Here is a 27,892-nt window from a genome sequence, read left to right as displayed (position 1 = left end):
ACCCCCTGCAAGGCCTGCCTGTTTTTCTATTCTCATCTGACCCCCCTCCCCAAGCTCTCTCTCAGTGGTACAGTCATGCATATGTATTACTCGTTAACAAATCACATATAAAATATACTGCATAGTACATTTCAATATGCTTTTTTCAATATTAGAATTCCAAATGTATTGGTGTTACTATCTGGCCTCATAGACGTTCTGTTAGTTTAGCTACTGTATGTCCAGACATAGATTGGACGTTTAGTAACTCATGTCTTTATAAAGGTCAGCTCCCTCTTACTCATCTTCATTTTTCAAAATGAGTAACCAGCTATTAGATGAATGTTGCATGTTTTCTCTTAATTTAGGTTTTAACTCATGTAAATATAATAAGGCTGCCAGCTCAGATTCTAGGACTCTTTGGTAAAAATGCAATCTTCTGGCTAGACTCCTCCACAAGCTTCCCTTTTGCTTGTTCTATAGCGTTGCAGCACCTGCTCAGTTTTTAAATGGGTAGGCCTCCCAATTAGTTAGCTACATCTTTATAGTTTACAAATCAAATATATGGTTGAAATGGGAGTCATGATAATGCTGAAAAAAGAGGCAGAAAACCCCGACCAACAGACGATGACTTTGCTTTCATTGAACGCTTGGGATCAAACATAAATGGAGCCCGAGCCCCTCGGGGACATTTGCTTCCTGGTTGCGAGATGGTCAAGGTCACTTCTGTACATATTTCCCCTGGATTTTCCTCATTCAATTCTGTTTGTGAAATGCTTCAGATCTTGTGGTTTCTTAAGTGAAGGAAAATAATCTTAGGCATAAGTATCATGTTTGTGTAACTAAATGACAGCAAATATAGGTCTCATTTAGAGTCTCATTGTGCAGGTAAATCACTGAAGTTACTGTAAACTCTTCTCCCAGAATAATATTATCTAAAAATGATAATAGGATTTTTAAAAAATATATATTATTCTTACCAGTAGAGAGAAATCTTTACATGTTATACATTATCCATAATTTAATTACATAAATTATCACATGGGGTTTGGTCACATTTAAGAGCTCAAAGGGGGGAAAAAAAAAAAGTGTGTGTGGAAAAAAAAAAAAAGAGCTCAAAGGAAATAGTAAAAATTACCAGACCATTGGAATATGTTACTCACTGTCACTTATTAAACAATTTTAAATGTCTTTCATTCCAATTCCCTTCACTCACTTCCAGGTTCAGTCTTAACATGAGCATTGACAGATGATCTTGGATAAAAATAATCCTTTCAGTTATCTAAATTTGATCCCATATACTTGTCAAAACTGCAGGAAGTGTCAGTGGTATTTATCAAAAATACAGAACATTGTTCTCCATGTTTTAAGGCCAAACAATGTATTTGTTTAGTAAGCAGAGTCTTTAAGGATTGTCTACCTTAGACTTTCCAATGATGAGAGAAAAACGTCAAGCTAGTGAGCTCATAGAGCAGCTTTCAGGGTAATAAAGCCAGTTGTGTATGCCCACACAACCCCCCAAGCCAGTTTTTAAGAATTAGATTCTGCTTTATTAGAAACAAAAACCAAAATCAAACACTAGGTAAGTTTGAGAACTGCTACTTACTGAGAAAAAGCAGAAATGCCACTTTTCTGCTGCTCCTTTCTTCGGGGTTCTTTCCATTATATCTCAGCAGTGACCAGTCCTGGCCAAAGACAGAAATGACTGTTTCCCTTTACATTGTGAAATATGCTTCTGAGGTTTCCTTGAATTAAACTGCATCTTTTGATGCTATTGCTGTGACTCTAATTTTTTTCCAATATAATTTGAATGGACAACATGTTGAAATTGATGTTGACTTATCCTTCCAGTATATAGGCAATCAAAACAAGAAAAAAACACACCACCAAATAGAGACAGAAGATAAGTCCTAGGAGTTTTCCATGCTTGTTGTGTGCATGAACCAAGCTTTATGAAATCCCGGATGTGTAAAGATATGTAAATCCTAGTCCCTGATACCAGACGTTGTCAGCTCACTGCAAACCACAACACAGGCATGCTGTACCAAAGTGTAGAGTATACACTAGAGATTACAAAAATCTAATGTTTTGTGTAATATATCTGCCTTTCCAGTTCTCCATGAGCATTCTTCTATTGCTTTGGCAGCAATTCTTACTTTAACTTCACAGCCACTTGAGATGACTGGCAGCAACTGAAAATGAGCTTTGTCTGTATTCATAAAATTGTGGGGATTACTGACATGAAATAAAAAGATTTGTGGGAAGTGCAGGTTTTCATACATAGGCTGAGCTCCCTTAAAGATGCGCCCTGTGGTGAGCAGAATACAAAAACACCTAAAGGCCGATTCCCTTATACCATGTTCAAGGCTGCTTTGTAGTCATCTGTCTCTAAACCTTTATTTTTCAACCGCCAGTATCTAGGAGTCATTTGGGTTATAATCAAAAGAAGCAAAGGACATGAAATACGTGTGGCATGGGACAAATTAGCCGGGGATGAAAATTGCTGTAATTAAAAAGCAGTGCATGTATATTTTGTGATCACAAAGCTCATTCAGCTTGTAATAGAAGCAACAAAATGGCAGGCTTCTGCTTGGCTCAGATAAAATCAACATTTCTTCTGCAACATTTAAAAAGATTTACTGGAGACTTTGAACTAGTACTTCCCTGGTCTTTAGAGAGCAGAGCAGAGAACCATAGCTCCTCTGATGAGAGAAGAAGCCAGAGAGGGAGAGAAAAGAAGAATATTATTCTGTTGATTTTAAAAATATATTTTAGCTTTTTCAAGTTTCTGGTACTTGAGAAAAGATAGCACTTGCAGAAGTGACATTTCTACTTTGCAATGCTGCCATTTTGCCTCTTTCCAAAGAGACATTAGATAATTTAGATACTCAATAGTGCTTCAACTGTGGAAGCAGAGTTGTCCTTCTTACAAATTATGACAGGTTGTTTGTGGCTGAAAACAATGACTTGTCGTGCAACTAATTGGGAAAAAATATATTCGCTTTAAAAACTCTGCTAATGTTCATGGTAAAACATCTTACTGTGATTATCCAGAGGTGGTTTGCTTTGCTCTCTATTCCATATATATGTTGAAGTAACATTGTGATGTAAGAAATTGTACTTGAAAATATTATCATTTTGATGGTTCAGACGATGACTTTATATTTTGACTCATACCAAATTTGTGTATGTTTTAGTAACTATGAAATGTGTTTGCTCAATCTCTCAGTCATGTCCGATTCTGTGACCCCATGGATGGTAGCCCAGCAGGCTCCTCTGTCCAGGGGCTTCTCCAGGCAAGAATACTGGAGTGGGTAGCCATGCCCTTCTCCCGGGGATCTTCCCAACCCAGGGATTGAACCAGGGTCACCTGCATTGCAGGTGGATTCTTTACCAGCTGAGCTACCAGGGGACTATGAAACAGAAAATGTTAATACCTGCCTTTGTAAAAAAAAAATTAAATTTAGAATAAATGTCTAAATTTTAAAATACCAGATTACATTAAAAACCCTATCATTATGTTTAGAGAAATATGGCTGCCTCTGCAAATGTCTCAGTGAATTTCTACAAACTAAATTGAGTAAATAAACTTTCTATAAGTAATTCACAGTGTTTAAAAAGAGAATTTGTATTTTTTTAGCTTTATAATTTTTCTTTCACAACTTTAATTTATAATTTGGAATTATTACCATTAACTTTTCAAGATATGTTTTTATTTTCAAGAATATCTTCGAATTCCACAATTACTTTTTAAATATGCTCTAGTTCTGTAGAAAACATGTGTTTGATCATGACATGGACTATGTTAGTAAATGATCCCATTTTGCCTTTTCTCACTGGAGTTTCAAATAAAGCTGATCAATACTCTTAAGTCATGGTTTATACATGGAGCAATTTTTTTTTGACCAAAATAATTTTAAACAGTAAATGTCATTTTTAAGATTAATTTTTAAAATTCCCTTATTGTTATTTTTAAAGTTCAGTTCAGTCCAGTCATTCAGTCATGTCCAACTCTTTGCAACCCCATGAATCACAGCATGCCAGGCCTCCCTGTCCATCACCAACTCCCAGAGTTTACTCAGACTCATGTCCATCGAGTCAGTGATGCCATCCAGCCATCTCATCCTCTGTCATCCCCTTCTCCCACCTTCAATCTTTCCCAGCATCAGGGTCTTTTCAAATGAGTCAGTTCTTCACATCAGGTGGCCAAAGTATTGGAGTTTCAGCTTCAACATCAGTCCTTCCAGTGAACACTCAGGACTGATCTCCTTTAGGATGGACTGGTTGGATCTCCTTGCAGTCCAAGGGACTCTCAAGAGTCTTCTCCAACACCACAGTTCAAAAGCATCAATTCTTCTGTGTTCAGCTTTCTTCACAGTCCAACTCTCACATCCATACATGACCACTGGAAAAACCATAGCCTTGACTAGATGGACCTTTGTTGGCAAAGTAATGTCTCTGCTTTTTAATATGCTGTCTAGGTTGGTCATAACTTTCCTTCCAAGGAGCAAGCGTCATTTAATTTCATGGCTGCAGTCACCATCTGCAGTGATTTTTGAGCCCAGAAAAGTAAAGTCAGCCACTGTTTCCACTGTTTCCCCGTCTATTTGACATGAAGTGTTGAGACCGGATGCCATGATCTTAGTTTTCTGAATGTTGAGCTTTAAGCCAACTTTTTCACTCTCCTCTTTCACATTCATCAAGAGGCTCTTTAGTTCTTCTTCACTGTCTGCCATAAGGGTGGTGTCATCTGCATATCTGAGGTTATTGATATTTCTCCTGGCAGTCTTGGTTCCAGCTAATGCTTCCTCCAGCCCAGCGTTTCTCATGATGTACTCTGCATATAAGTACTCTGCATATAGTACTGCATAGTGAAGTGAAGTTGCTCAGTCGTGTCCCACTCTTTGCGATCCCATGGACTGTAGCCTACCAGGCTCCTCAGTCCATGGCATTTTCCAGGCAAGAGTACTGGAGTGGGTTGCCATTTCCTTCTCCAGGGGATCTTCCCAACCCAGGGATTGAACCCGTGTCTCCTGCACTGTAGGCAGACGCTTTACCATCTGAGCCACCAGGGAAGCATAGTACTGCATAAGTACTCTGCAAATAATTTTTAAAGTAACAATATAATATTAGGATATTATGATACTTGATCTAGACTCTAGACTGCTGTATGTAACGTGTAATTTTACAAAGTCTTATATACCGTTTAAAACTTAAAAATAATCTCCCAATATCATACTGTTTCATTTTATAACACATGTTTATTTCAAAACACGGAACACCTTGTTACACTGAAAATTCACAGAACACCTTGTTACACTGAAAATTCTAGAAGCTGCTTCGTGCTGTACAGGAGACATTAGAAAAAAATTTTTATAATCCCTGGTTCACCATATTAGCCAAGTGCAAGTGGAGAAACCAGCTGAGTCAAGCAATCAGTCCCCATTCCTCTTTCAGCTGCAGTAGAATGATCCCAAGTGAAAACTGTCCATCAGAGTCCAGTAAACCTATGCAACTGTAAGAAATTGTAATACATTTTTGTTCTAAGATAATACATCTTTGGGATGGCAGCAGTGGATCAACCCCAGAACTAATGGCATTCTGAACATAGGTCTGAACATTGTGAGGACACGGCCACATTGACGTTTATGTTGATCGGTTCACTCATTACAGTGGGAGATAAGGTTTTAACTGGATCTCTAAACATCATTTATACAAGCACAATGGGTTCTGCAAATACCTCACAGGTGTCTGGACCTCAGACCAGTTTGGGGGCTCACCTTTTTTCCTTCCAGGAATTGCTCTGGTTGGATCTCAAAAACATGTCTCCACCTGACTGTTCCCTCGCCCTTGAGGTTTGTTTATCACAGCCAGAAGAGTATGGCTCCAATCATTATCTAAACAATTAATTTTTCTGCCTTAGGGAAATGAGTTTAATTAATCAAAACATTCTTGCTAAGTCATGTTGACCAGTACAGATTGTTCTGTAATTAATGATATTTTTTTTACACTCTGGAGTTGCAAATAGTGTTATAAATGTGTCCATAATAAAAACACGTTTAAAAGGAAAATGTCATCATTCTTCTGGAAAATTCACTATACACAGCCTTTCACAAACTTTTTCAATACCAGTGCTCAATAATCATTTGAGAAATGAATGATTATACCCCCTTCACAGTGTTACTGTGAAGATGACAGTCAACCGGCAGTACACTAAAAGTCTTGGCACTATTTATGAAGCTTTGGAATTGTTCAAAAAATTATTTTTGATGTCGTTTAGTTATAGACTGCATGTTTTGTTTAATGATTTGTTCAAAATTCCTAGAGTAAATCCTTCTTAATCCTTGTATTACATGTGTATCTGGTTTGTCAACTCATTTTAGAGTATGTGAGATATTTAATATGATTTTATAGAACTGCATGGTTTCCGTATGCTCTTACATCTGTACATCAGAGTCAGCTGAAGTACTTGATAAAAACAGAAGTGTTTTCAATGGAGGGGATCCTAGGATCTCTGTTTTTGAGAAAAATTCCTGGTGATTTTGGTTCCTAGCCAACAACTTAGCAGAGTATAAAGAATATTTCCAAACTCTGCCCATTCTCTTCCTTTTCCAAGATGTTCTTTTTAAAGTTAGGAACTAATTTATCTAATCACAGTATTGTAGCAATGAGTAAAGTATTTAACATTAAAACCTGTTGTGTGTGTTTATATTCTTTGTAATGCCACTTTATCCTGAATTATTTAAATATTTATCTCAACTCTGTACTTTTTATAGGCCAGGGATATATTTAAGTAAAGTGTTAATAACATTTCAATAATATTGGGGGATTATCTGGGGTATATTTTAGCATGCTTTAAGACTTTACATGATCATGTCATTAACCAAAGGTCTAGTGTTAGAAATTCTGTTTGCTGTAAAGTTTACAGTATAAAAAATCCTTCACGAGCACAATTCTGAACTCTCTTCTTACTGCTCATCTTTCTAGTATGCTGTACTTTACACCAAGGACATTTTTCTACTGTCCTTCAAGTGACTGAACTCCACGGCCACTGCCACTCTTTCTAGTGGTTGATGAACATGGTGATTCTGGCTGCTCAGGTTGGACATTCAAGACGTCACAACAATCCTAAATACTCAGGTGGAATATTTTTGGAAAACTTTGTAGAAAGGTGCTAGAAATTTCGAATTTCATTTCCAAGTAGTATGTGGACTTATTTCTCACTACTGGTAGGTAGAGGTCATATTTCTTGTCTCTCTTGTAGACTCCCTCATATGGGCTTCACTCATAGCTCGGTTGGTAAAGAATCTGCCTGCAATGCCGGAGACCCTGGTTTGATTCCTGGGTCGGGAAGATCCTCTGGAGAAGGGATAGGCTACCCACTCCAGTATTCTTGGGTTTCCCTTGTGGCTCAGCTGGTAAAGAATCCACCTGCAATGCGGGACCTGGGTTCGATTCCTGGGTTGGGAAGATCCCCTGGGGAGGGAAAAAGCTACCCACTCCAGTATTCTGGCCTGGAGAATCCCCTGGACTACACAGTCCATGGGGATGAAAAGAGTCGGACACGACTGAGTGACTTTCACTCTTGTAGACTCAGTACATAGAACTAGTAGGTGCTTAAAAAACATTCACAGTGTGTTGGTAGAGGTTTCAGTAACTGTGCTGCCAGCAAAGCATGGAAAACAATGAATGAGCGTGTGAAATAAACCTAGGACAGTCAAGTCTGACTTAGTGGTGGCTATACTGTTTCTACCCACGGGACAAGGAATTGTGTAATAGGATAAGAGGAAGCGAGGCTGGCTTCCTGTCACTAAGATCTCCACAAACACTTAAGGATCCTAAGGCCAAATGGAATTGTTAAACGTCTTCAGAAATGGTCCTCTGAAAAGTCACCTGCTTTTACTTTAGTGGATAACTTCCCATTTCTCTTGTCTGGTGATGGTGTTGTCTAAGACGCTTATTGTCTGTGACCCCAGCTGTTGTAACTGGAAGAGGCACACAGCCAACCCCAGGACGCTTGTCTTCTTGGTATCATGAGGCTGTGAGTAAGGGCTCCAGAAAGGAAACCAGCCCATAAGGAAAAGTCCTTTTCATCTGGAGACGTGTCTTCTTCCATTCTAAGAGACTGTAGTAGTTGATAATTTGCTAATCTTCATTTTCTCGGCTCTTCTTGATGGACCTCATTACATTTGAATATCAAAATTGGACTTCCTCATCTGATCTTCTAAGTTGCTTATCTTTTCTCTCCAATTTCCATCTTCACCTTTTCATTCTTTGAGATAGATTTCCTTTTCTTTGTCTTTTAGCTCATCCATTAAATTTTAAACTTCTGCTATTATATTTTTAAATAAGAACTTTTAGCTTTTTTTGCAGTTACCTATTTTTAGCACCCACTCTTATTTCAGGAATGTGCTGTGCTTAGTCACTCAGTCGTGTCCAACTCTTTGCAACCCCATGGGCTGTAGCCCACCAGGCTCCTCTGTCCATGGGGATTCTCCAGGTTGTCATGCCCTCCTCCAGGGTATCTTCCCAACCCAGGAATCGAACCCAGGTCTCCCGCATTGCACACAGATTCTTTACCATCTGAGCCACTGGGGAAGCCCATGTACAATGTATTTAATTATATCCTAGGAGAACACAGGGATATATGTGGGTGTGCATGCACATACCCATTTAACCTTTCACCAGCTGCCTGCTTTGTCTTTCATTTCTCTGAGCTCTTTTTGTGTTTATTTTTTAATTTATTTTTTATTATTATTTTAATTTTGTTTCCTTCTTTCAAGTTGGAGGTGTTCCTCAAATATCTACAGATCTTTTGTTGTCCCTTTGTAATGAAAGAAATTGGTGAAGTTGTAATGAAGGAAGTTGGTGAAGCTATAATGAAGGAAGTTGGTGAAGCTATAATGAAGGAAGTTGGTGAAGCTATAATGAAGGAAGTTGGTGAAGCTATAATGAAGGAAGTTGGTGAAGTTGTAATGAAGGGACTTGGTGATGGACAGGGAGGATTGGTGTGCTGCAGTCCATGGGGTTGCAAAGAGTTGGACACAACTGAGCGACTGAACTGAATGAAGAAGCATTGATTTGTAATTATTCAAATATTTACCTTAACTCTGTACTTTATTTGGCCAGAAATATATTTAAATAAAGTGTTACCATTTCAAAAATATTGGATGATTATTTGAGCTATATTCTGGGACATTTTAAAACTTTAGTTGATCATGTCATTAATCAAAGGCTTAATGTTAGAAATTCTGTTTGCTATAATCTTACAGTATAAAACTTCTTTATAAGCACAATTTTGAACTCATCCTATCCCCCTAAATGTTTATATTAGAAAAGATAAAAGACTGAAGATTCATAGCTCAGCATCCATTGATTCAGTGGGTAAAGAATCTGTCTGCAAGGCAGGAGATGTAAGAGACTCAGGTTCAATCCCTGGATCGGGACGATCCCCTGGAGAAGGAAATGGCTACCCACTCTGGTATTCTTGCCCGAAAAAATCCTGTGGACAGATGAGCCTGGTAGGCTACAGTCCCTGGGGTCACAGAGTCCGATACAACTGAGCAACTAAGCAGACACATTCTCTCTAGGCATGATGAAATGTACAGGAACACACTATAAAAAGATAGTAAAACTGGAAAACTTAAGAATGAATCTAAGGAAACAAAAGTAATCATGCAAAATACGTTATTTGAAAAGAATGTGTGTGTGTGTGCATGTGTTAGTCACTCAGTTGTGTCCACTCTTCGTGACCCCATGGACTGTAGCCCACCAGGCTTCTCTATCCATGGGATTAAATCTTCCAGGCAAGAATACTGGAGTGGGTTGCCATTTCCTTCCCCAGGGGATCTTCCTGACCCAGAGATCAAACCCGAGTCCCCCACATTGCAGGCAGATTCTTTACCATCTGAGCTACCAGGGAAGCCCGACAGTAGTATTTAAAAGCCACTGACATTACTTATTACATTAGCAATTAGGGCTGTCGGCTGAGTATTTATGGGGCCCTGCCCTGTGCATACGTGGTAGAATTGCACTGTTGGTTCTGTGTGGCTGTGGGGGAGGCCTGTGACTTTCTAGCCACTGGACCATGAGTAGAAATAGCAGAGTGAGAGGAAGGTGTGGATGAAGGACTGAAAGACGGAAGGAAGAAGAGGAGGAGGGAGGGAACTGAAATCATCAGGGAAAACAAAAGGAGATACACGCAGATGATGAATTGGTTAAAAATACTGTACAAGTTACATAAAATTTCATCCAAACTTTGAAAACTTACACTAGTTTGCAAATGCCTACAACATTGAACCTAGCAAACAAACTTAAGAAGCAAAAGAAAGCTTGATTAGTTCTATAAAGAATTAGATCAGTAGTTAACCTTCTTCCATGAAGTATGCAAGTGGCCTGGATGGTGTTACTGGCTGGTTTTACCAAATATTTATTATGCAGCTAAACCTAATGCAAACAAACTCAGGGTGCAGGAAAAAGACCACCTTACAAGGCTGGTATGAACTTGATTATAAAACAAGAAAGCACAAATTAGATGTCAGTCCCATTCATGAACATGCGCATCCCTGTTCTTACCCGGTACATCGGTACATCGGTCATCTTATCATCTCCCCTTATGTTCTTATCATCTCCCCTTATGTTCTTTTGTTTCAGCTTCAGTCTCTTTTACCACCACTGACTTCTTAGACGCTCTTCGAATCCTCAGGTGCCTTTCTCAGGATGTTCACATGTGCCTTTCCTGTCTTTGAAGCCCTCTGCTCCTGAGACTCTCTTGCCTGGCCCCTTTACCTCCTCCCATCCTTTAAAATTTGTCATCTCAGTTATTCCTTCCCTGAATTATTCCAATGTTCCCTACCCCTCTTCCATATTTTGCTTTTCTTTGCACTTTTCACATTCTTAAACATATTACTTCTGCATCTCATTTGTCTGTCTTCCACCTCTAGAACCAGAGCAGAATTTTTTTTTTTTTATTTGACTTCCTTCCACAGCACCAGCAATTCGCAAAGTATCTGGCACCTGGTGAGGGCCTGACAGCTATTTGTGGAATGAACTGATACATACAAAAGCATTGAACAAAATGTTAGCATGACAAATTCAGCAACATATTAAAAAATACAGTATGACTCAGTTGGGTTTTTCTCAAGGATGCAAGTTTAATTTAAAATTGAAAAAAATGTTGAAATGGCAGATAAAAAGAAAAACATAAAATTATTTCGACAGATGGGGAAAAGCCAGTTATGGAATTCAAAACTGAAGATACCTTTTTAACCAATCAACCAATAGCATACATAATGCTTGATGGTCAAACAAGAGAATTGTGTCAAGAGAAAGGTCAGTAGTAGAAAGGCACAAATAATGAAAAGAAAGCTCAAAAATTTCACAGATGGTATAATTATCAACACAAAATAATTCACAGAACTGAAATAATTCAGAGGATCAAAAACTGGTTTTGCAAAATTTCTAGACATGCAATCATTATGAAAATACCCATCTGAACCCCAATAATGTAAATTGTGGAATCAGACAAACTGTTTCTAAAATTTGTATGTTAGTGTAATAGGGCCATCAATGGCATGATACACATGAGGAAGAGGAGCAAGTTGAGGGAATTTTCTCCACAACAAACCAAGATAAGCTCCAAGGCTGGGGCACAGACCAGTAGACGATAGACCAATGGTTGAACAGAATTAGACCGCCCGCAGAGACTCAGACCTCTGTGGCTACTTGGAAATGACAAAGGTGTTCTGGTAGGTTGGAAGATAAAGAATCAACTCTTTGGTAAATGATGCTGGAAAAAAATAGTCAGTGAGTACATTGCCAGTCTCTCGTCAGCCTCACATCAGTCTCCCTTCCAGGGCCCTCCGTTTTGTTGGTCTCTCTCTCGGTTTTCTGTCTCTCTTGCTCTCTTTCTTGTTGATTTAGACTTTTCTCCCTTTATTTTGGTGCACTCTGTGGAGTGAGAAAAGGCTTGTGTTTACTTCACAATGTTTGAATGAAAGAAAATTAAGCAGCATACGTCTCACTTAAAAAAATAGACTATTTTTATAGACTAATATATAATACAGCTTTTATCTTCTTTGAAATTTTGATACAGTTGCTAATATTTCAGAGTGTATTGAAAAGAAAGTCTAGTAATTTCTTCTTCTATGTGACAGTAAGAACATAGCATTAATTCATTATGAGAAAATACAAAAAAACAGGAACTAGATTTCTTGTAGATTTCTTGTAGAAATGCTTGTTTGTGTATACAGGTATGTCTACAGCATGTAAATTCTGGGTTCAGGATTTCAACCATCAGCTCTCTTTGAGAATCAGTGGCCCTACTTTCATCATATCTAATATTGGAAATGTTTCCTTGGGAAAGTCATTTTATTGTTTTTAATAGAGTTTTCAAGAAAAGGTATTTTCCCCAGTGCCAGCCCTCCACCTACTATGCTTTCCCTGGTATCATTTAAGAGCGTGCTTTCTCATTGGAGGCACAGTAAGAAACATGGCAATGGTGGCAGCAGAATCCTCAGCCTCAGAAGATGATTGTTGGGAGCATCTCCTGGGCCCCGGAGCACAGTTGCCATGGTAACTCTGCTGCTCTGCCAAGGCTGCTTCTCTCTGTGGGAGGAAAGAAGCTCCCCTGCCAGCAGCTACGTGGGATTCTGGCAGCTGGACCGAAACGGTGCACTGCTTCCCCAGATGGGAGTTCTGAAAGCCGCCTTTAAAAGCCAATAGGCAACTCAGGTCTCAGAAGAGTGGGGCGATCAGAACCCAGCCCATTACGAGTGCAAAATGTGCATCAAAAGTTTCTTACTTTGAGTAAAAGTTTTGCAGAGGATCAGGACTGAAAATGGGGCTTCCCTAGTAGCTCAGTTGGTAAAGAATTTGCCTGCAGTGCGGGAGACCTGGGTTTGATCCCTGGGTTGGGAAGATCCCCTGGAGAAGGGAAAGGCTGCCCACTCCAGTATTCTGGCCTAGAGAATTCCATGGCCTGTATAGTGTATGGGGTTGCAAAGAGTCGAACACGACTGAGTGACTGTCACTTCACAGGACTGAAATGGAAAGATCATAACCTGATCTGACGGTAAAGGAGGTTTAGAGGAGTTGGTACTTATCCATAAGGGTATCATCAGTCTGAGGGATTTAAGTGACAGCATTTAAATAGAAAGTTAAAGAAATATTTGTTTAATTTGGAGATTTTAAGCTCATCTGGAAATGCCCGTTAACTCAGGCTTGTCGATTTGGGCTTACTCAGTATTGAAATTTCTCTCATGTTTTCCTAAATTTAAAAGGCAGTTTTCAATGAAAGCTATACTTGATGTTTGGGCTTCCCTGGTGGTTCAGATGGTAAAGAATCTGCCTGCAATGCTGGAGACCTGGATTCGATCCCTGGGTGGGGATTCCCTGGAGAAGGACATGGCTACCCACTCCCATGTTCTTGCCTGAAGAATTCCATGGACAGAGGAGCCTGGTGGGCTACAGTCCATGGGGTCGCAAAGAGTCAGACGTGACTGAGCGACTCACACTTTCACTTTATACTTTATACTACACAGACTATGGCACAAAGAGCATTTCCCCTCCCACCACATATATAGAATCTAGGCAACCAGGCTTGGTTGCTTGTAGGCTAGAATTGGTCCAACAGAGAAAACATGAAATAAGCAGAAACTGACTGGAATTAGTAACAAAATTAATCAGAAATTCTTTTTTTGCCACTTTATTTTTTAATTGAAGGATAATTGCTTTATAGAATTTTATTGTTTTCTGTCAGACATCAACAAGAATCAGCCATAGGTACACCCATGTCCCCTCCCTCCCATCTCCCTCCCACCCCACCCTTCTAGATTATTACAGATCCCCTGTTTGAGTTCCCTGAGTCGTGTAACAAATTCCCATTTGCTATCTATTTTGCATATGGTATTGTGAGTTTCCATGTTACTCATGACAGTCTGGTGACCACCAGTGGGCCTACCACTCCCTTGGGTCCTGAGACAGTCACAATTTATCTTTACTCTCTTAGAAGCTTGAGGTGTAGGATCAGAAAAGGTAATTCCTATCTATGAATTCAGTGTTTGGACTCTTTCCTGTATATTTGACTCCTGTTCCTAAGGGTTTCGTGGATACTTTAATCAGACACCTCAGTGTCTGCAGTAGAAATGCCACACATTTAGATCCTTCAAGAAAAATCAGGAGAGAAACTATGAAGGACAAGGATTTGAGATAATGGGGCTTTTTGGGACACTTGCCAAAATTAAGAGTAGCTCTTCTTTGGGTTGGTACCAATTTTAGGATTTTTCTTTATTTTTAAACAGTCCAAAGATTTTTTTTTTTTTTGCTACCCTGTTAATCTCCACTCAAAACTGTGTTCAGTGACATTCAGATATTCCACACACTGGTCTCACCCATCTACCAGTGAAATTTCTTCCTATCACATGAGGTGGCAAGATGTTCTAACCTTTTCTACTTAACCACATTGTGTGTGTATGTGTGTGCATGCACATGTGTGTTGTGATTGCATGCACATGTGTGTTGTGTGTATCATGTGTGTCTGGGGAGGAATGTTCAGGAAATAATTTTGCCTGTGCTAGCAAGAGCTGTGGAAGTGGGAAGGTGTTCAAATTTCTTTTTTTAACCTCTCCTGGGACAGATAAGATGATCCATAATTCTCTTAAGGAGGCTAGTTCAATGAACACTAAAACCGCAGACTAGCTCCCCTCTGAATGTAAATTTACCTCACACAGGAACTTTGCAATCACTGCATGGTTCATATGTAGCTTATAAACATATACACATTATAGATAAAACAACACACAGATCTTCCCATGAATGAAGTACAGTACATAACAATCCATTTTCCAATGTTATTTGTTATTAGTTTCTGAAGAGATGAAAAGTCAATAACATGGAGAGAGTTTGACTGGTTTCAGCATTACAGAAGGAAATTTGATCCAAAATTTCCAAAAGAGGATAGGTCAGAGGAACTTTCTGAAATAGGATATGTGTGGGGAAGCAGTGGGGAACAGAGGTGAAACTGATAGAGTTCCTCCGTGCTTGCTGCCCATCTAACCTGAACTTCCCTTTCTCAGCAGTGGCTGAGAAACAGTATCTCATCAGTATTTCTTGTGGCAAAACATATATACCCAGGCATTTCTAGTTAATGCCTTAGAAGAACATATCTGAGTTGACTAGAGAGTTCTGATACTTACTTTGAATATCAACAACCAAGGTTAAATGATGTTTCAGACTAGTTTAAAGCCATCTTTTGAAAATAGAAGACTAAAATGATGAAACTTCTAAAAGCAAAAATAATTACTGTGGTCAAACGATTTTTGGAAACCATATTACAACATAATAATAATTAATCTGTATAATAGTTACAGATATATCCAATAATGATAGATGTAACATTCACTGAGTAGTTACTCTATGTCATGCACTATTTTCTGTTTGCTCATTTAATGCTCACAAGAACCATTTGAGTCCATTTTATTGTCACTCTTTTACAAATGATTAATTCAGAAGAATAACCTCACCCTAAAACACAGAGGGGTGGAGTCCCTAACCCATTCAGGTCTCTCTTTTCTAAACTCAAAGTGATTCAAAAGTAATGTGCCTTCCTGCATGCAGTGCCTTCCTGCATTTTCTTTCACTTTTAATAAATGCTGGTCAACGTTCACTAAATTGGATTCACACACAACTAACAGGTTTTGACTCACTGTGTAAAAGAAACAAGCCCAGGGAGTTGAAAAGAATAAATGTCATGGAAATAAAAACCAGAATGTGAAATTTGAGAGCAATACAGTCAAGATAGAATGATATGCATGTATAGTGAAGATTAATTATTATAGGAAATCTGGGACTTCCCTAGCAGTTCAGTGGCTGAGACTCTGCACTCCCAACACAGGGGGCGTGAGTTCAATCCCTGGTTGGGAAACTAGGATCCCACATACCTTGTGGAGCAGCCAAAAAAAAAAAAAAAAATGTAAATCTGATTTGAGAAGGAAGGGCTTCTGTAATTTTGGGGTAGAAGAGGAAACCCCCAGCAGAAGTAAGCCTTCTCTTGCCTGTGGAGGATGGTTGCTAGTTAAGAAATTTGATTTTTATACTTTCCAGGACACCATAGGACTGGATTTGTGTGGTTGATCTGATGTCATCTATAAATGCAATACATAATATGCTCCATATTCCTTTGAGAAAAAGTTTCATTAGATTAACACGGAATATTAATTTCTAATTTTTTTTTTTCTGTTGGTCTTTTGCAGGGTGTTTTGAGTGCTGTATTAAATGCCTGGGCGGCATTCCCTACGCCTCTCTGATTGCCACCATCCTGCTGTATGCTGGGGTTGCCCTGTTCTGTGGATGTGGTCATGAAGCACTTTCTGGAACTGTCAACATCCTGCAAACCTACTTTGAGATGGCCAGGACTGCTGGGGATACACTGGACGTCTTTACCATGTAGGTCATTCTGGTATCGCTTCTCATTTTGAGAGTGTATGTGCTCAATGCTGTGTGTTAAATAAACGGGTCTAGAGATACGCGAGGCAGTATTTTATAGAAGAAAAAATACTTTTAGGGAGGGTAAAAAGCATGTCCCCTTGGACATAATGATAACAAAATTTTCAGGAAAAATTGAAATAATTCATGTTTATCTAAAATATATTGGCACTTAAGATTGGAGACAGATTGGTCATAAAATAAGAAACATAACAAAACATGTGTGTGATAATGCCTCACCCCCAAACCATACACAGACATAATGATTAAAAGGAGGTAGCTGTTGATTAGACACTCAGATAGGAAGGTAAATTATTTTAAAATAGCCCCTAACTCTGAAGCATCAATTTAGAACTTCGTCAATGTCACTGACAAATGGAAATGAATAAATAGAAAATTTTAAAAATAATGAAAAAAGAAATAATGAAATTATATCCCTTATATTTCCCAGTGTAACTTTATTTTATAAATTCTGAAAATTCAGCGTTATCCATTAAATTGAATTTTTTAAGCCTGTAGTAGACAGTTTATCGATTAACACTGAATTAGGTATATAACATGAATTGATCCTTGAAAGTTTATGAATGATACTCATCATTTGGAATATAATTAAACTATCTGAAAATGCTTTGGATTATTACATGTTGGTTTGCAAAGAGCCTTAAGCAAATGATTCCACAGATATATTTTAATGTGACAATACTGACATTTTCTTTTTAGTTTTATCTCAGCCTACACTGGACAAAATATGTTTTCACTGTGCATTATTTTAAGCTACCACAGATGTCTTTAAGATCTACAGATCCTCTATATTTAGGCTACATCCAAAGTGGCTAACTTTTAGTTATAGAAGTTTGGAAGAAATAAGAAGCTTAATAAGTGGCACGGAATGATTGACTGTATAAGTCTACTGAAAACCAGTTGCCAGCATGTTTATTTGACATTTACACAACAAACCTTTATAGAGCACAAACCTTGATGAAAGTTCCACAGGGTTGCACATATGCGGGTGCAGCAGAAAAATCAGAGGTCATAGGCTAACTTTGGAACTTTAACCTTTGATCTCTTATATTGGGAGTGAAATGTGAAATCAATAATGCATCTTTGGCATGAGAAGAATGCCATTTAGATTGGAATAAAAGCAAGTGCTCAAATTCTCTCTTTTCATATTTCAAATAACTAAAATCCCTTATCCTAAGCCCTTTGAAGCTAGCGAATGAATTCAAACCCTCTTCCTATTGGCAAACAGTTCATGAAAACACAGAGGGAAGATGTGTACCAGTAACTCCTGGGTATGACTAAACCAGGCAGTACATCCAAGGTCACATAGTGGCTGAGAAGTGGCAGTGTTTTCAGAAGTCAGAGTTTTCTAAAGAACACATGGGCTCCTTAGAATGTAGTGATTTGCTGTCAGTGAATGTGCTTAGACAAGGCTAGTAATGAACCTCCAATTCCGAGATGCTTTCAATCTCTGTTGTTCAGTTGCTCAGTCGTGTCCAACTCTTTGCAACTCATGGACTGCAGCACGCCAGGCTTCCCTGTCCTTTACCATTTCCCGGAGCTTGCTCAAACTCATGTCCATCAAGTCAGTGATGCCATCCAACCATCTCATCCTCTGTCCCCTTCTCCTCCTGCCCTCAATCTTTCCCAGCATCTGAGTCTTTTCTAATGAGTCTGCTCTTCGTATCAAGTGGCCAATGTGTTGGAGCTTCAGTTTCAGCATCAGTCCTTCCAATGAATATTCAGGACTGATTTCCTTGAACTTTGACTGGTTTGATCTCCTTTCTGTCCAAGGAACTCAAGAATCTTCTTCAGCACCACAGTTCAAAAACATCAGTTCCTCAGTGCTCAGCCTTTTTTATTGTCCAACTCACATCCATACATGACTACTGGAAAAACCATAGCTTTGACTATACAGACCTTTGTAGGCAAAGTAATGTTTCTGCTTTTTAATATGCTGTCTAGGTTTGCCATAGCTTTTCTTCCAATGAGCAAGCATCTTTTAATTTCATGACTGCAGTCACAGTCCATAGTGATTTTGGAGCTCAAGAAAATAAAGTCTATATTTACCTATTACACATTACAATCTATATTCACTTGCTAAACCTCAGTCTTCTTTATTCAAGAACAGTTACTTTAGGATTAGTGTTTATTTTGCTGTTTGGGTTATTACAAATATCAAGTATGGAAATATATTTAAAACTCCTTGAATTTACTATACTTCTACCATGTACTTCTTTTCAAATATTCATATTTTTTTTCAAGACAGTCTTTAGTCTGGTTTGTTTTTTAATTAATTCATTTAGCAAATATTACAGGGTTATACTCTGTGCAAATCACTGTGATAATCTTTAGGAACACAAACTAGAACAGGACAAATTATTTTTCCTCTTGTACTGACATAGGAAAGATACGTTAGCAAAGTGCCATCCACATTAGACTCAGTTCAGTTCTGTTCAGTCACTCAGTGGTGTCTGACTCTGCAACCCCATGGACTGCAGCATGCCAGGTCTCCCTGTCCATCACCAACGCCCAGAGTTTACTCAAACTCACGCCCATTGAGTCGGTGATGCCATCCAACCATCTCGTCCTCTGTCTCCCCCTTCTCCTCCCACCTTCAATCTTTCCCAACATCAGGGTCTTTTCAGATGAATCAGTTCTTCGCATCAGGTGGCCAAAGTATTGGAGTTTCAGCTTCAGCATCAGTTCTTCCAATGAGTATTCAGGACTGATCTCCTTTAGGATGGACCGGTTGGATCTCCTTGCAGTCCAAGGGACTCTCAAGACTCTTCTCCAACACCACAGTTCAGAAACATTAGACCCAACAGATATGAATCAGATAATGGTAGTTAGTACTTGAGCTGATTTCGAGGATGCATCAGGTTAATGAAGTAGAGAAAGTTGAGAAGCTGCAATAATTGATACCACATGGCGTTGGCACAGACGTACCTATAAGTACTTATAAGTACATACAAAATTATGTTCCTACTCACATTTTTACCAGAATTTTTTCAGATGGATTTAAAGTTAAACTTTAAGAGTAAACCAATATGTAAAAGTTCAGATTTAAATGGGGCTTCCCTGGAGGCTCAGACAGTAAAGAATCTTCCTGCAATGCAGGAAACACAAGTTCAATCCCTGGGTCAGGAAGATCCCCTGGAGAAAGGAATGGCAACCCACCCAGTATTCTTGCCTGCAGAATTCCATGGAGAAAGGAGCCTAGTGGGCTACAATCCAAGGGATCACAGAGTCAGACACAGCTGAGCAACTGACACATACACACAGATTTAAGTATAGATTTAAGTATAGATTTAAAATTTAAGGGGCAAGAAGTATGTAAACAATACAAGAAATTACAAGAATATATAGATTCGAGATAATAAAAATTAAATTTTACTCATTAAAGTATTATAAAAAGTTAAAAGGTGTTTAAAAACTGAGAAATATGTTTACCACTTACAAGATTTCCTAGATTTAATAGAATAAATTCAAGAAAAGGATACATATTCTAGTAGAATAATTGGCAAATATAAAAACATGTTTCTTATAGAATACAAATGACTAATAGCTTGTAAATATATGTTTATCCATACCACTAAACCAAGAAAATTAATTAAAATGATAATGCCATTGCTTTTAAACTATCAGTTTATTAGAAAAGTTAAATGGTAATTCTCAGTATTGGGAAACAGAGAATAGACCCTCTTACTAGTTATCCATGAATTTTTATTTTGGCACAGACTTTCTGGACACTATTTTCACAATACATACCTTAAAAATTTCTAGGAATTTATCCCAGAGAAATGACCTACACTGCCCAAGGATTTATCTTAAATGATGTTTGTAATAGCAGTGCGTAGCTTCCTATTACTGCTATAAGAAGTTACAACAAATCCAGTGGACTAGAAAAACATATTTATTGTTTTTTAACATTTCTTGAGGTCAGAAGTCTGAAATGGATCTCACTGGGCTTATTGAAATGGGGTCAAATCAAGGGATTGGCAGGACTGCGCTCCATCTGGTGGCTCCAGGAGAGAATCCATGTTCTCACTTGCTCCAGCTTCCACGGGCACCTGCATCCTTGGCTCAGGGCCCCCTTCCCTCTTCAAAGCCAGCCATGGAGCATCTTCAGATTTCTCTCTGCATCTGACCCTGACTTTCCTGCATCTCTGGTTCACTGATCACTAGGACCTTGTGATTATATAATACAGGATGACCTCTGATGGGCTAGTCCATCCAAAACAGTGTGGAACAGAAGCAGAGATTATTCACGGTTTTCTTGTGACTGAATCGGAATGCTTCAGTGAGTAGTATCCTGGGTTTGGGACTGTGACGCTTACTCCATTATGAAAAATGCACCCATTCCTACTTCTTAGGATCTTTTAGGGAACACAGTAGTTTTACTGTGAAGTTGAAATAAAGACAATCAGTAAGAGGTTGTCGGGGTGCACTTTTTAGATTTTGTAAAAATGATCTCTAGTCTCTGAATCCAGGAAGATGCTTTGCCTTTCGGTGCGTATATATTCTCATGTCCCAAGTTGCTGCTTATGCCCACATGGATCCTTCTCACAGTAAAAAAAGAGGGGATCAGAAGTACCTCCAGAAAGAACTGTACAGGCATATTTACTTTGCTCATATATCTCTAAAAGTTACTTATATTTTTATGCCTAGAAAAAGTTTTTACAGGCAACAGTTGTTACAAGAGGGAAAAAAAGCAATCTTGGCTACTGCAATACATTAAAAAACAAATGCTTCATTCTAAATACACTAACTTCCTAATCCCTAACACCTATAAATATTACTTTACGTGGCAAAAATAGTGAATTTTGCCTTATATGGTGTAAATGGTTTTGAGTTAGAGATCTTGGGAAGAGAAAATTATCCTGCAGTATTCAGGTAGGCACTAAAAGCAATCCCATATATCCTTATGAGAGACAGGCAGAGGATGTTTTGAGAAGAACTCAGAAGTCAGTACAGAAATCAAACATCACCAACTAAATGATAAAAATCAGCATTACTACTAATTTTATAGTATCAGATGGACAGAGTTATCACCTACCTAGTATGTAGCCAAGAATGAATAATCCGAATCTAACCGTGAGGATACATCAGATAAACCCCAGATGAAGAATAGTGTATTTAGGAAGGAGGAAGTGGGTTGTATTCCTCAGCAATGTTAGTGTCCCGAAGACAAAGACAGGCTGCAGATATGTTCTGAGCTAAAGGACACTGGGGAGAAACATGGCAAACGAATGCAGTACTTACCTCTGGACTGGATCCCACGTTGCAAGGGGGAAATGCTATGGGTCAGTCCAGTTAATAAAAATTATATATAGAATTGTATATAGAATACAATTATAGATTTGACACAAGTACTCTATCAACATTATATTTCTTCTTAAAATTCATTTTAATTGGAGGATAATTGCTGTACAATATTCTCTTGGTTTCTGCCATGAATCAACATGAATCAGCCATAGGTATACATATGTCCCCTCCTTCTTGAGTCTCCCTCCCACCTTCCATCCCATCCCATCCTTCTAGTTTATCACAGAGCACTGGGTTTGAGCTCCCTGCTTCATATAGCAAATTCCCACTGGCTGTCTATTTTATAAACATTATATTTCTTTAAGATCGATCATTGTACTTCAGAGAATTTCCCTCCATTCAGATAAAATTATCCCCAAAGAGAAAAACACAAGGTAAATGAGGGAAAATGTCATGAAGTAGATCAAGGGTTTACAGGATTTTTTGTACTATTCATTTTCTGCAACTTTTCTTTTAAATGTGAATTCGTTCTCAAATAAAAATTAAAATATATTTTAAAATAGCTTATTTTAACCTAAGCATTGTATCGACAAACCCATACAAGTTTGGTTTAACTAAACTCTTCAAAGTGTTAGTGATGTCAGATGGGATCTGAATGTTGAAATCCTCAGATTGTTTCACACGCATGATGCAGTTGCATCAGGCTGATGCAATTCATGTCATCTGCCTCATTGCCCATGACAGAGAATTGTGGAATACTTAGATTTTTCAGACAGTGGGAATCAGTCACTAAACCATCGCTCTGGTACACTGAATGTTAGCAAACTCTTCTTGCTCTTTTTACATGCAACAAGTTCATTTATGCTATTACATATTTTTTTTTTTAATTGTCATAGCATTCAAAGTTTCTAACGCTCCATCAGTGTAAGCGAGCTTCCTATTCACTCTTTCCCCCTTTGTATAAACTCAACAGCATCTGTCCTTCATTTCTTGCCACCCTATCTGTTACACTCACTTTAATTATTGAGGAGAGTAAAAATCAAGTTTGGCCAGTGAAATAAAGAGAAATTCTCTTTCAAATGGATATGAAGACCACAAACACAGAACTGCAGCTAATATGTATATCTCTCCTCATACTATGGGTCCACATACTATGGCTCCACAACTACTAGTTCTAGAGGCAGAAAAACTGATTAATTTATGATTTTTTAATTTCCAAAGGGTTTGGGGGTTCCCATACAATATCTAGAATAACAACAACAACAACAACAAAATCCATCTGCAATTTATAGACAATACGTATTTCTCTCCCCCTTCAATACATGGGCACTCAATTGTCAGAAGAGAAAAAAATACTTTCTCATTTCTCTGTGGAATTATTCTATAATTTGGCTCAGGCCCAGTTAATCCCATTACATAATATTCCATTAGTGATTCTACCTTAAAAGTTTAATTGTCAAAATTATAACTTAGCTATAAAACCATAATTTTTTCATTATTGTCAACAAAAACTATTAGTGATGAAACCATCACAGTAAGTGTGATATAAAACATAATTACAATTGACTATAAGAAAAATATGACATTGTAACTTTATCAGAAACAAATGCATCATTAGCCATAAAGCTTTCTTCCTCTTGTAATGTCGTAACGTCTTAAAAACTCAAGTGTTGTATACCTAAACCTTTGTATCTGCTATTTTGTCATAATTTTTAAAAAAGTATATGGTAATTATCCTACTTATCAAATTCATCTCAGCAAAGTCCAGTATGATCCACTACTCACCCAGGGCTACCTTGGTGTGAACCAGGGGAGAGGGGGTGGTGCAGTGGAAGGGAAAGAAACTTAGAAACAAGAGGAACCAACAAATCCTGGAAGTGGCAGAAGAAAATGTACAAGCATTAGGCATATAAAGAAAAATATTTTAAAAATCCAACCTTCATCATGAACATAAATATTCCATAGCTTTCGTTCCAAAGGACCCTGAGCACGTGGGCGTCCGCCGCTGTGGATCAGCCGTAAAGAGTTGCTGAATTAAATCACTTGTTCTTTCCTTCCAGGATTGACATCTTCAAGTATGTCATCTACGGAATTGCAGCTGCCTTCTTTGTGTACGGCATTCTGCTGATGGTGGAAGGCTTCTTCACGACCGGGGCTATCAAAGATCTCTACGGGGATTTCAAAATCACCACTTGCGGCAGATGCGTGAGCGCGTGGGTACGTTCTCTGTCTGCGCTCAGAGCTTCACGCGGGTTTATTTAAGTAGCACTCTGGTGTTTGTGTTCATCTGCCAGAAATGGAAGTAATATATATATTTTTTAACACAGTAACATTCCCTCCTGTGATGGCTATTTAAAATCTTTAATGATATTATTTTCTAATTTAAGATTATTACATGTGAAAATTCAGGTTCAAATTCTCAAATCATGTGCAATACAACTCGTTTTGTTTCTGGAGGCAGCAAACTGTTGACTGATTTATATTTTGTTTTTCCAAATGACCCTGGGCTTCTCATACAATGTTTAGAATAATAGACAAATCCGTCTGCAATTTATAGATAAATGTGTTTCTCCTCCTTAAATATATGTTTCTATATTTTACTGTAAATTTGGGTGGGAACTGTAACTTCTGTTTAGTTTTGATGTAAGGTAAGAATTACCATATATTATACTTATTTAGGTTTTAAATTTTTATTGATATTTAATGGTAAATCAAACTTATAGTCAAGATAATGCCGTGCAGAAAATTTAACCACATGACATGAAAATTAAGAGTAATATGCTTTAAATTACTTTCATATGTTTGTGCAGAATAATTTTCACAAACTTGGGAGCTTCCATTTTTAACGAACATATTTTTTCTTATTTCCTAATATTATATGAGAATATATATTTAATTACAGCATATATTTCCTATTATGTAAGGTGTCTCTAATAAGGATGGTGTCATTTATTTCAGTCTTACAGAAAAGTTCGAAAACACCAACTGTTTTTTCCACCAGCTCATAAAAGTTGTATTATTCGCTCAGTGTCCACAATGATAATAACATGAGAAAATAGTTTGCCCATGTTATGGGTATTTGTTGTTGTCTCTGCAATAATTTCTTGTAAGGCTCTTTTGGAGAACACTGGTTTTTGTAATACCTCAGGGTTAGGGTCGGCAATATCAAATTACAGACCCAAAGGAAGTTAAGTTAAAGATCTTGGATTAATAAGTAAGATATGAATATTCACTGGGCCAATTTTTAGTGATACGTAAGGGATTTCTCTATTAAGAAGGGACATTGTGATTTTAGGTTCTCTTGTACTCTGCCAAGGGCTTCTCTGGTGGTTCAGCAGTAAAGAACCCACCTGCCAATGCAGGAGACGTGAGTTTGACCCCTGGGTGAGGAAGATGCCCTGGAGAAGGAAATGGCAACCCACTCCAGTATTCTTGCCTGAGAAATCTCATGGACAGAGGCGCCTGGCGGGTTACAGTCCATGGGGTCGCAAGAGTCGGACATGACTTAGTCACTAAGCGGCAACAAATACTGTGCCAATAGAGTATGAGGGGTTCAGTTAATGATAGACTTTTTCTTATAATTAGGACAGTATCATTATAACACCACTGTGTGTCCTAGCAAATCACTTAACTCCTCCAGATCACAGTTTCTCTCTTATATCATAAAGACATTAGATCATCTCTAAAGCGCAGTCTAGCTCGAAGAGTCCCTCATTCTGAAGCGCTAGAATCACAGAGAGAAAGGGTCTCTGAGCACACTTTTACCATTGAGGAGTGACCTGGTGCCAGGAAGAGTGCAGCTGACTGTTGTTTCACTGAGATTGTGAAGTTTCTGCATAGGATTGCACGCAGGTCCTGGAAGAAACCGCCTATGTGTCATGAATGATTGTCTGCTTGCCATTCAAACATTTCAAAGATATCTCAAATAAGGATTTTTCAAGCAAACCCAGGAGTCACATTTTTTTCTATAATAGTACCGGTCCCACTTAGCAGCCCGGAACGGTGGCGGCAGCGGCGTGGGCTCCCGCAGAGGGAGGCGGCGGGGACCCACACCGGAGCCCAGCCGCTCCAGAGCACCCCCCTGCGCGGGAACGAGCGGAACCGGGGCAGAAGCAGAGCTGCACTTTGTGGGTTTTGCAGAAGCATCAGTGCAGCAGGGAGGGCGCTGAGTCAGGCCTGGGCTGTCCCAGCACGGGCTCCAGGCGGGGGACCAGCGCCTGCAGAAAGAGACCAGCTCCGCCGCCGGAGGTGGGCAGCGGCAGCTGCGGACCGCGCAGGGCACAGCCCTGCCAGCCTCTCTTCCCGCCGCTCACCCAGCTCCCTGCAGGACTCAGGGCTCCATGGAATCAGAGGGGAAAAATAATAATGTTTTATCAGTCACACTGTCCTGCTGCTTAGGTTTTTTTCTTTCTCGTTTCCATTCTGCTGCTTTCCACCCCCCCCCCCCAATTTATAGTTAAATAGTATCTTACAGTCTACTATTTGTTTTATGAGTTCACCTGTTAGCCTGTTTAATCAGTCTTCCTTAGCTTTACAAATGTCTTCTTGAAAATATATTGATGAGTTTCTATTTGGAATTCTGAGTGATATTAACAGGTGGAAAAAAACTTTTTGAAACAACCGTATTATAATAGTATAGGATTAGCTTTCAAAGTTAGTGCTGAAAGAAAAGTATTATTCTACCCCTGTTTTTTCATGCTGTATAAAATGTAAAGTGGTCACTAGTAACTGATTTCTGCTCACAAAATGGAATTGTGCCCAATGCATAAATGCAATTTATTTTAAAGAGGCATTGCATCTCTGAATAGAAGATGCTAAATGCTATTCTCGTTTCCTAATGAATCTCTTGAAAACATAACTTGACCTGCATTATGCACTTCTGTCATGCAGCATCAAGACTACTTCAAATTTATTTCAGATTTTTAATGCTGTCCCTAGAAATTCTAAATGTGAGGCACATAAAACACAATAGCATGGTATTAACTTTTAGGGGTGAGGACCACTAGTTTACTAAAAACATGTGAAAATTTATTTAACTCTTCTAAGTAACAATTTTTATCTAAATTAAGTAGTAAATGGCACCAACATGAGTACAAGTCAAATGTTGCTGAATATATTAAATGTGAACTTAAATTTGATAAATATAGAAATATTTTCTTTCCTTTAAATTTCTTCCCCATTAAGTTTTTAAACCAAAAAATACATTTATTTGGTTGCAACTTGGGAGCTATTCAGTGGCTCACATCTTGAAATCTTGGGATACTTATTACACCCATCACTAAGTTATCTTGTTCTAAAAGTTTCTTGTTATGACAGCAATATGGATCTCAAATTTTATCTATGGCTAGTTCTGACACATCAGATTTTGAAGCCCAACAGCTTTGAAGTAACGGAGTTCTTAAATGTGATACTTTCCTTGGAAATTAATATATTTATTTTTGATAAATCTACCTGCTCTAAGTATTCTATAAGACAATAAAAAATTTTAAAGTATATGCATTCATTTGCTAGGGCTGCCGTAACAAAGTACCATGAACTGAATGGCTTAAACGGCAAAAACGTATTGTCTCACATTTCTGGAGGCTTCAAGTCCAAGATCAAGGTGTCAGCAAGACTGGTTCCTCCCGAGGGCCATGAGGAAGCTCTGTTCCTCTAAGCTCCGGTGGGCGCTGGTGATCTTTGGCGATCCAAGCTTGTGGAAGCATCACCCCAACCACAGCTTCATCTTCACCTGGTGTTCGGTCCACATGTCTGCTACTCAGATTTCCCCTTCTGAAGACCCCAGTCACACTGGGTTAGCGTTCTCATTTTTAGTTTGCTTACCTCTGCAAAGGCCCCGTCTCCAAATAAGGTTACATTCTGAGGTACGGGGGGGTTAGGAGTTCATCATATGAATTTCAGAGGAACACAATTTTGACTCATAACGAACAGCAACAGTCTTATAAGAGCAACAGTATGCCACACACAGTGTTTATGTTGCATTGTGTGTGTGTGTGTGTGCTCAGTCATGTCCGACTTTTTGTGACCCCATGGGCTCCTCTGTCCATGGGATTTCCCAGGCAAGAACACTGGAGTGGATTGCCATTTCCTACTCCAGCGGATCTTCCCAATCCAGGGATTGAACCCATGTTTCTTGTATCTTCTGCATTAGCAGGTGGATTTT

At 38.6% G+C, this 27,892-nt stretch overlaps 1 protein-coding gene across 6 annotated transcripts in view; it reads left to right on the top strand.

The window, feature by feature from the left end:
* The window catches only part of GPM6A (glycoprotein M6A), a 238,020-nt gene that overhangs the window by 182,241 nt on the left and 27,887 nt on the right, over positions 1 to 27,892 (top strand). For all 6 annotated transcript variants that reach the window (XM_043893732.1, XM_043893735.1, XM_043893733.1 and 3 more), the window contains exons 2-3: positions 16,230 to 16,422; positions 23,790 to 23,946. In XM_043893732.1, the coding sequence (XP_043749667.1) occupies positions 16,230 to 16,422; positions 23,790 to 23,946 (350 nt within the window). The remainder of the gene's footprint in view (positions 1 to 16,229; positions 16,423 to 23,789; positions 23,947 to 27,892) is intronic.

Source organism: Cervus elaphus, chromosome 32 (genome assembly GCF_910594005.1).
Source record: "Cervus elaphus chromosome 32, mCerEla1.1, whole genome shotgun sequence".
Lineage (NCBI taxonomy): Eukaryota > Metazoa > Chordata > Mammalia > Artiodactyla > Cervidae > Cervus > Cervus elaphus.
The sequence above is the reverse complement of the archived record's forward strand: the minus strand, read 5'-3'. Positions and strand labels throughout refer to the sequence as shown.